The 10,059-nt window shown below is 41.5% G+C and overlaps 2 protein-coding genes across 4 annotated transcripts in view; one reads left to right on the top strand and one right to left on the bottom strand.

Annotated features, from left to right (window-relative positions):
* dnm2a (dynamin 2a) overlaps nucleotides 1–7,777 on the bottom strand; it is a 29,056-nt gene extending 21,279 nt beyond the window's left edge. Inside the window, exons 1-3 of one of the 3 annotated variants that reach the window (XM_046031378.1) lie at nucleotides 7,229–7,777; nucleotides 391–464; nucleotides 35–184 (exon numbers count right to left, since the gene is read on the bottom strand). In XM_046031378.1, the coding sequence (XP_045887334.1) occupies nucleotides 35–184; nucleotides 391–464; nucleotides 7,229–7,389 (385 nt within the window). In that variant the 5' untranslated portion in view covers nucleotides 7,390–7,777. The remainder of the gene's footprint in view (nucleotides 1–34; nucleotides 185–390; nucleotides 465–7,228) is intronic. The other 2 variants (XM_046031389.1, XM_046031398.1) reach the window with 2 other exon arrangements.
* qtrt1 (queuine tRNA-ribosyltransferase 1) overlaps nucleotides 7,152–10,059 on the top strand; it is a 7,262-nt gene continuing 4,354 nt past the window's right edge. Inside the window, exons 1-7 of the mRNA XM_046031417.1 lie at nucleotides 7,152–8,204; nucleotides 8,325–8,393; nucleotides 8,540–8,678; nucleotides 8,781–8,975; nucleotides 9,242–9,380; nucleotides 9,481–9,556; nucleotides 9,651–9,760. Coding sequence (XP_045887373.1) covers nucleotides 7,917–8,204; nucleotides 8,325–8,393; nucleotides 8,540–8,678; nucleotides 8,781–8,975; nucleotides 9,242–9,380; nucleotides 9,481–9,556; nucleotides 9,651–9,760 — 1,016 coding nt within the window. The 5' untranslated portion in view covers nucleotides 7,152–7,916. The remainder of the gene's footprint in view (nucleotides 8,205–8,324; nucleotides 8,394–8,539; nucleotides 8,679–8,780; nucleotides 8,976–9,241; nucleotides 9,381–9,480; nucleotides 9,557–9,650; nucleotides 9,761–10,059) is intronic.

Below are 10,059 nucleotides of genomic sequence, written 5' to 3'. Positions count from 1 at the left end.
GTCTCACAGTATATATTGTCATATACCATATTACCGTTTGGGGAATAGACTCTTAGGTTAATTGGGATGGGAGAGATGCCTTTGTTGGAGCCCGTTATCCTCTCAGTCTCTGCCTCAATTTCCAACCGCACTTCTTCAAAATCCACAAACTTCTTCCCTTTGCAGTGCAGGAATTCAGCATACTCTACACACACGGGGTAATAGTGACATACAGAAGAGGCGGGTAGAGACAGAGAAAAGGACAAAAAGAAAAAGAGCATGGAAGAGAGAGAATATTAAATTAAAGAGATGAAGGTAGCAAAGAGCAGACAGTGGGCATTGCTTGAGGCACTGTGACAGGGAAGCTATATACAGATCAGCGAGTCCTGAGCACAGGATTGGTACACTCACCTGCTTTGTTGTTGACCAGCTGCAAAATGAGAGGTCTACGGGTAACAATGCCTGATCCACGTGGAAGAAAGTCCCTGAGTGAGAGAGATAGACAGACAGAGGAAGAAAAATAAATTGAAGGGATGAAAATGAAGGAAATCAAAACACAGTATGTTTGGTAAAATGGGGCAGTTCAGGACAGAGAAAGATAAAGCAACAGAGAGAAAGAATAAAATAAGATGGAGAATGTTCAAATATTCATTACACTCAAACGTCCATTTCCTCACAGCGTGGCCTCTAATAAATTGATGGGCACAGGGGAATTTCACGCCTCTAGCTTGTCTCAAAACAAATTAAATGTGACAAAGTCATTTACTCTCATCATTAGAGCTTTAGAGATCAATTCATGCACACCCACACTTGCAGTTATAGGGAAAATCCACCTTAAATAGAACTCACAGATGTTATATCTACGATATTCTAAACTTCAGTTTACTTTTAATTAGGACTGGGCAATAGGGCCAAAATTGTTACCACAATAAAAAAATTAAAATCATTCGATTTCAAAAATTATCACAATAAATGTTAAACCATTTTTTCTTTCATGTTTAAAGGCTGATTTTTGCTCCTGAGTGAAAGTTGAAGGATCCAGATGGTTAATTGTGGTTTTAAGCTATTCTTTATGGTGAGAACATGTACTTGCCAAACAGTGGATCCCTTAACATATCTGAGGTAGAACATTCAAAACAATTATGATCAAATCTTTTTCAACAAAAGATGCTAAAGATGTTAAATTAAGTAAAATCCTTTTTTCAGTCCCTTTATCTGAACAAAACAAATCTTAATAGAAAAATCTAGTGCTAATTCATTTGTTATTCAAACAAATTAAATCAAGCATTTATTGAACATTTGTTATATTGTTAGAGGAAAATAACCTCACGATAATTATCATTGTTTTATTGCCCAACCCTACTTTTAATTTGGGACTGAATAAGCCTCCCTTTAGGCTGAACTATATAGACCGTAAAGATAATGTCAAACAAATCCTAGAGCAGGTCCACAGACAGTTAATAATGGAACAACTCAACACTAGGAGGGATATGAATGCATTGTTTGATTCACGGCTGAAAGGCCTACATTAAAATGACACTTATTTTGATGTATCTCAATGGGCCACAGACTCATCCACAGTAAGCTGGTTAAATTTGTAAATATATCTGTTTCACTTTGTTTTAGCCCTCCATCCAGACTAAATCTAAAACTTTTTTGTGATTATTCATTTTAAATGCACATTTGAATACCTGTCATTAAACAGGATTTATGTTGCGTTTGTCAGACAAAAGAAAATTGGTGGCTGAGAACCACTATATTGTGAATTTGACTGTATTAAAACATAGTATAGGTGGCCAGAGAGAGCAGGAGAACACTAAATGAAGGTGTAATGGGCTGTCAATTCTGCATAATAACCAGCTGTGTCTGTAGGCCAGTCACAGCTGCAGGCTGCGTGCCAGCAAAGTTAAGAAGCCAACTTTCCGTCTTCTACTTTAGCCTTAGTTATCACGCATTTAAACATCGATATAGCCGGTCATACAGCACAGCTGTTGTCATTGACCTGCATATATGTTGATTTTGTCAGACGACATCCCGACCATGAAATAATGATCTGTTCAGCTGGGCTGTCCACCAAATGTTGGCTGTGATGTGCAGTTTTGCTTTTTGCCAACTGAAAAGAGGGTGAAGAAGAAGAGATTTAGCCATTTCATGTTGTTCAGGTTACTATGGACAAAGGTCTCTATAAAACTGCTCGATTGACTGCCCATTTATGACAGGCAAAGCCAATGGTTACAGCTTGCCACTCTTAGCTTTGGGGTGAGCCCAGGCAGTGTCAGTACAAGACCTAGCACCCACGATAACACCTTAACAACATCCACCTAAGGCCTGAGGACTGCCTCAAACATTATCTTGCTATGTACACATTCTCAAGAACAAACTTCATTATGCTACTTAATTGCATAAGGTAATGCACTACACAAAGCATGAGATGACAGTAGACAAACAACAGCAAATGCTATTGGTGCGATAATACATTATTGAGAACACTAGCCTATAGGAACTTTCCCACAGTCGGAGTGTTTGTTCTTCTTAGTGGCAGGGTACCTGAGGAATTTTTAACAACATGGCCAAAGTTGCTTAGTCAGCCCTCAGATGAGGCTCCTCCACCCAGTCTTCTGCGCTCCCCTCCCAATTCTGAAGGCCTCTCTACTGCTCTGCAAACATACTACATCTGGTGGTAATCACCAGCCCCAGTCTTGGAACAATCATAGCAGAGCTGAGCATGTCACTAACCCACATTCCTTTTCCTCCTTACCGCCAGACCTACAGGCCTGAGGCAACTATGGTGCTGATTTTGGGTTGAAAGCAATGTGTCATCCACAGGACAAGAGAAAAGAGAGGTGCTACCATACTCCATACTGCCTGCTATTCCTACACTATAGTCACGTGATGAAACAGTGGAGAACATTCTGGATGTTCCTTACATCAGCAAAAATCCACAGGTCTGTAGTTCAGCACTGGTGCTGTGTTTTGCACATAATGTGGAACATGCAGGCATTTGTCTACACAGTGGACATAATAGAAAGCCCTGGTTGAGGAATGGAAGCAAGGGAGGGAGGGAGAGTTAAAGAACAACATGACTGTAGGCTGACGAAAAGATAAACTAAACTGACTGCATAAGGAGAATGGCAGCAAGATGCTGCTGAGAGATAACAGGTCATTATAGAATGACGCCTTCAAGAAACTGCTAATGTTCTGATGCATCTCTCCAGTTACAGGTGGATTTTCAGCCGCCTCATTGGCTCATCAAGTCGCCACTGGTCAAAGATTCACAGCAATAAAATAAAGCGCCAATAACATTTAAAAATACAAAGAAATAGTTTACTCAAAAGTGCTCTTCTGAGAAGACATAATGCAAGTACAGAATTGAACCAGTCAGTCTTCATAGACGGAACTGGATAAACAGCAGTGGCATATTGAAAAGAAGCAAGGCCGGTAATACATTTTTGATGCGCTGTAAATGATAGACGAAGCTGAGCAGATTGTGTATCATTTCATGCATTATGGATGGCCAAGCAAAGAGCATCAGTCTGTGAGCCTCCCTCCGTCTATCACAAGAGAAAGCAAAAACAAGGGAGAGAGTAGGGCAGGGAGACAGTGCCAACTCCCCTCCCCCTGTCTGCCCGACAGCATTTGCTTCTTCTATACAGGCAGAGCAACTCTGAGGAGCCATAGCCCCCAGCTGATCCTCCTTTTCCTCAAGTCTACAGAAGTCTGGCAAGGCTCGTTTTCAAACATGGAAATGAGTGTGTGAAACTCTGAGGTCATAGTGCGCTCTGACGGGGAGGGTGTAGGACACAAAAATGTGTTTGTGGTTTGATGGGACTTATCCCATGGGTCTGGTGTGACAACGAACATATAATTTTGGCTACCCGCATTCCCACATCACGGTATGTCAAGAAGCATAACTAGGCAGCAAACGCCTTTCAAGCACTACCAAAATCCAACTGCTTCGATCTCTGCCACTTGGCTGTCAGTACTTCGTTCTCACAGGGATGACCACTGTACTACACACAGGCATCCAGACTTGTGGACATTTGTTCATATATATATATATATATATTTTTTTTTTTTATTTTATTTTATTTTTTTTAAATGATGCCAACATGGTCATATTTTGGTGATGGTGGCACAGAATTAGAGCAAACCTGCCATATTTAATTCTTTATCTATGACAAACAATTAATTAAACTCTAGTAAAGCATTAAATCTAGGACAAAAGGTTAAACTTTAAAAACTCCTGGTTTCTCAGTAGTCTACTTGCCACACATCTGATAACAGCCTCCACCCAGGGCAGCTTGCAGTGCTAGATATGACGTCTTTACTCCCCACTGGGACTATGACATCACAACACACAGCACACTCAAATACAGACACGGGCCTGATCATCATCTCTAAACTGAGAATTAATTATGATCCAGTTACACATTAAACTGCAGACAAGCCACAGCTAAAATCACTAATTCACTAAAATCAAGTCATTGTCTCTAGTAACAATCATTTTCATAATTTTTTAACCTTTTATGAAGCTCACTTTATATTCTTTTGACATATTTGTTGTCCAGAGGAGCTCTTGATGTCATTTAACCAGTTATTCAATAGTGGACTAGTCTGGAGATTCCAGTGAGCCCTACATTGTACACATAACGGCTGGTAGAGACAGGTAGGTGCTGGCTTGACATAGATAACACAGATCATGGTTTGTCAGTGTAAGTCATGCCAGTGACACAGCATGCACAATATCAGGGCACTGACACACATGAATGTAATGCAGCTATTATTCTTGTTATTAATTTAACCTGTCTTGAGAAAGGTCTATTAGGTCTCAAACGCTAAGGCTACATGCTTGTTACCATTAATGTACAGCAGATTTTAGTGTATATAATGCATTGAGTATTTGTTCATTTTGTCAGCAAAACTTAAGGTCTGTCATTAGTTTGCCTTGATGCAAAATCTAAACAAGGTAACAACACATCCACACATGCCCCCATAACAAAAGACAGAAACATTCATGAATATATATATATATATTTGAGGCTGTTGAGCCAAAAGTGATTTCATTAGCTCATGTCCAGCAAAGAATGCAGACCAGCCAGCTGGTCTAACCTTACTTTCCCTTACTTCATCAGTGTCAGGAAATGTAAAGCAACGACAGACATGCATATTACGATGAAATCTGTCTCTTCCTAGAACTAAGTGATTCTATTTCTGGTGTTGGTGCCACAGAAAGGGAAAGAGGGATTATTTCCAGGCCTGGGGGACACTGGGATGAAGCCAGCCTTTCACACACAACATGCACCTCACCAAAGAAAAAGACCCCAGCCACAAGGGAAATCATACAGCAACAGAGTGACACTAGCTCCATGCTCAGCGGTTAAAGTATTTTGTACCCACAGAGAATTTGCAAATCTATTATCCATGCAACACTAAACAGCTTTGTTTAATAGATGATTGAAAACCAATGTATTGGGTAGGTATCGGCCACTCCTGAGCTCCTGAACAAGCCCTTAGATCAACAATGAGTCACCTGTACATGAGAGCAACAGTTGCTATAGTGATATGCAGCACCTCCCAAGTGCTTCCAGGTTGAGGTATTAAGACTCGACCTTGTAGAAACGTTTGACTTCTACTGTTCCACCTTGTCAGCCCTCACGTTCATCTGTACAGTGGTAACAGCCATACAAAGTAGCTGCCTGTGGTACATTTTATCAACTCAAATACTTCATATAAGGATAAGCATGTACAAGTGTACAATACGCTATAGTATATCTGCAAAGTTTCAGCACATGGGTGTATGTTAGTCCTGCCAACAGGCACAAAGTGGAAAGCCTGCAGCTGATATGTCAAGTGCTCTCAAAGTCCAACTCATCTGAATTAATGTGCACTGAGTGGTAGTCTAATCTATGTGTGTGTTCTTGCTTAAGAACATTTACGACATGTTTTCAACCAAAGGCCTGTCTGTATGCCACCTTAATAGCCAATGTACTTCCTCTTCTCTGTCAGCTGGCTTTGCGTGTATGTGTGTGATTGTGCGATCACTGAGTGGGTTGGGTCACACACTTACTTACACACACACACACACACACACACACACACACACACACACACAGTGTCTCTGAATGGGTTGGAAACCTGCTAAACAGGCTGCTTTAGAGTGAGCTTGTTTTGTATCTGCAGGGTGATCTCACTCACTGCTGATGTGGGAGAGGACAACAGGACCAGCCTGTCGAGGAGCACCGTAGCTTGACCTTAACTCTACAGACAATGGAGAGAAGTTGAGGCTATTTCCTCAGTTTCTAAAGTTTTGCCTTAAACAGTAACAAAAGAGGAAGGTGGTAAGAGAAGTTGTGTCTGCCACAGATGCCAGCTTCTGCAAACTGTCAATTTTTTAAAGCAAAACTGTGAGCTTTCAGGTCAAAAGCGATGCATTATATAAAATGCACTGGGGATCAATTCAGGTGCAATAATACACATCCCTAAGGAAGGGAGGTGGCTTGCTCTGCCTCCATCGCTTTACTCTACTGGCCTTTCCAGTAACATATTTGTACTCACACATTGGAAGGAATAAGCACACCAATCAAACAACAAACTCCGTGGCCCAATAAAACTCCAATCAACAGCTGTGACCTACAGACCAAATCACAATTACTGGCAAATGCAAATCCAGGACTTTGTGTGTGTGGCATGGAGTTATAAATAAGGCCTCCGGAGAAGTTCCCATTCACAACAACGGCCAAATAGACAATAGAATAGAAGTACCACAACAGGCACTTTACAGATGCAAACCTTAGTTGATGTCATTTTCATAAAATGTCAGATTGTGTAGAGGATACAGGGCAAAATATATTTACTGACAGTTTTAGAAGGTATGATTATTGCCAAAGAGCATTATAGTCTATATACTTACGTTTGTACCCTCAATTTAAAGATTGCCTTGTTAAAACTAATAAAGCCTATACTTGAGCCATGGGTGCATGAAACTTCATGAAGGGCGTAACGATTATGAGTTGTAGCTTAGCTTATATAGGTGAAGTTGTTGAACCTGCAGCCACACTATCAAGGCAAGTTTACGACAAGTGCGTAACTTAACGTTACGTAGCAACTGGTAGAGTAACGTTAGTTCAGCTTTATGGTATGGCATATAAAAACATATCGTACCTGCTGGACAATCAAAAACACAGTTTGGGAATGGTAGACCACGCAAGAAATTACGTAAACTATGAGATAACTGCCATGATTAGCTTACCTGCCGACAAAATTTTCCAAGACTGAGCTTTTTCCGGCACTCTGTCCACCGACCACAGCAATCTGAGGAAGGTCTAAATTGCAACTCTGGCCAATTGAGCTGAAAGCGTCTTGAAGCTTATTGATCAGGGGAATCAGGTCTTCCATGCCCCGGTTCCCCATGGCTTCGTTAGCTCGGAGAGCCCCTACAACACAACGAAGACCAGAGGCTAACGCTAGCCGCGCTGACTATGTAGGTAACGTTAGCTTAGCAGAAAGGTCCTCTCGGGTTACTCTGAAGTGTTGAGTTCCGCCGCTTCAAACAGCTTAAGCTTTTATTCTCTCCTTGAGCACTTTAGGGGTTACCTATAATGCAATTCACGCTAATATCATTTCGTGTTATTTTAAGCGCAATAACAAAATACTCAGTCAGTCGACACGGACGGGAAAACTCGCAAAACAAAACTTCCTCTACACAACCACCATCCGGTTTTCGTAGACGACATCCGATCGAAACCGGTGAGCATAGACCCGCCTCTTGTCTGCAAAATCAGGTAGTCTATTGGCTATTTTTTCTGCCTTTCAATCAAGCTACTATTTTGTTTGGCTGACTGAAAGGCGTTTTCTTTACTCTGAACAAATTCCTCATTTTTCGATTGGCTAACGCGATTATCAGTTGCAGACGCTTTACGTCACATGCTCACTGCAAGATGGCTGCTGCCACAGAGTGTGGAGTTGATGCAAATACTTCAGAAAACAACATGTACATAAAGAAAGCTCTGTCTGCAGCCTCTCCCCTCAGTCTGCGAATTATTGCTGAGTGCCCAGTGACAAAAGCAAGAGCTTGTGATCTAATACTGCCACACTGCGCCGTCAGCACCCCGGTTTTCATGCCTGTCGGTACCCAGGGGACTCTGAAGGGAATCACTGCGGATCAGCTGGATGGTCTTGGATGTCAGATTTGTCTTGGAAACACATACCACCTGGGCATGAGACCGGTAGGAAATAATACAGTTTTTTTAAATTATTATTCATTTGATTTTAGTAGTGGCTGTACAAATTCATGACAACTTTTCTTTTGTAAATGTGTTTTTCCATTTCAACTCTACTGCTTGCAGGGCCCTGATTTGATCGAGAAAGCCAATGGTTTACATGGGTTCATGAACTGGAAGAGAAATCTTTTAACTGTAAGTGTGAAATGAAGAATGCATAGATTACAAAAAAGTTCAATACAGGTGGAGATTTTTAATATTCATAAAAGCACAACACTGTACAAGTGGTAGGTGATTAGCTTTGGAGTGAAATCTTGTGTTTCCCTTTCCTCTGTTTACAGGACAGCGGGGGGTTTCAGATGGTGTCTCTTGTTGAACTCTCGGAAGTCACAGAGGAAGGGGTAATGTTCAAGTCCCCCTATGATGGCATAGAGATCCTCCTCAGTCCTGAGAAATCCATCAGCATACAGAACAGTCTAGGTCGGAAAGGAGTAAAATCATTTAAATCACTCTTAAGTGACATGTTCCTTTGTGCCTTTCCCTCGATGTCCCAGTGGCTAAAACCTCTCCATGTTTTTCCAGGGTCAGACATTATGATGCAGCTGGATGATGTGGTCAGCAGTACCGTGACAGGACCACGGGTGGAGGAGGCAATGTACAGATCCATTCGCTGGCTGGACCGCTGCATAGCAGCCAATAAAAATCCAGACAAACAGAACCTTTTCGCCATCATCCAAGGAGGCCTGGACTCAAAGCTGCGCAAGGCCTGTCTAGATGGTAATAAGAATCCTGCTCTGTGATGATCCTTTTTCCACTTTTGATCACCTATATCTGTCCTTGGTTTTGACAAGCATGCTAGAGGATTGATGATATTTGGATGGAGCCTCAGAACATGTTTAAAGTGCCTTGAAAATCCACTTACTTAAAGTAATTTGGAAACTGGTCATATTAACTAGAAAGTTTACACGTCATGTTTCTCCACTCTGTGAGACACTGATAAGGACTCAAACCTGTGCTTTATTTATAAAATCCCCTTCCTGTAGAAATGATTCAACGTGATGTTCCCGGTTTTGCTATCGGAGGCTTGAGTGGAGGAGAGGAGAAGGATGACTTCTGGCGCATGGTCACACTGAGCACTGACCACCTGCCACGAGAAAAGCCTCGATATCTCATGGGTGTGGGGTATGTTTGCCTGTATTCTGATAATATATCTCAGGAGAACTGTCTTGATTATGGGCTTAAAAATTGAGATAAAAGTGTGAATTATCCTTTTGTGCTGCAGATATGCTGTGGATTTGGTGGTATGTGTAGCTCTGGGGTGTGATATGTTTGACTGCGTGTTTCCCACACGCACTGCAGTAAGCTCTCTTCACCTCACACTCTCATAATCACTTTTAAATTGGCAACTTATTTCAACTATTTTTTTTGACAGCCATGTTCCTTTTTCCTCAGAGGTTTGGCTCTGCCTTGGTGCCTTGGGGATCTGTCCAAGTAAAACATAAGCAGTATGCCAAGGACTTCCAGCCCATAGACCCAGACTGCAGGTGTCCCACCTGCAAGAGGTAGGTAAAGAACAAACCAAAGATCATTGTGTAAGCTTTGAGGTCTGGCTCACATCATGTAAATCTTGGCATTCCACTTTTGGGTCCTAGCAGTCAACAGCATATTTTTGGCATAAGTGAAGATATATTAATAATACAAAACTACCTCAAAGTGTGATTTCTTTTCTCAGCATCTCTTTTTAATTAATCTATATTAAACAGAACACCAGAGTAACAGAACACCAGAACAGACTTACAGCTACCCTAAAATGGTTACTTTGATCTCGCTTGGCTCAAAAATGCAATGCAGACAATGCAGT

Source organism: Micropterus dolomieu, linkage group LG02, assembly GCF_021292245.1.
Source record: "Micropterus dolomieu isolate WLL.071019.BEF.003 ecotype Adirondacks linkage group LG02, ASM2129224v1, whole genome shotgun sequence".
NCBI classification, from domain to species: Eukaryota; Metazoa; Chordata; class Actinopteri; order Centrarchiformes; family Centrarchidae; genus Micropterus; species Micropterus dolomieu.
Note: the sequence above shows the minus strand (reverse complement) of the source record. Positions and strands in the feature narration are given on the sequence as shown.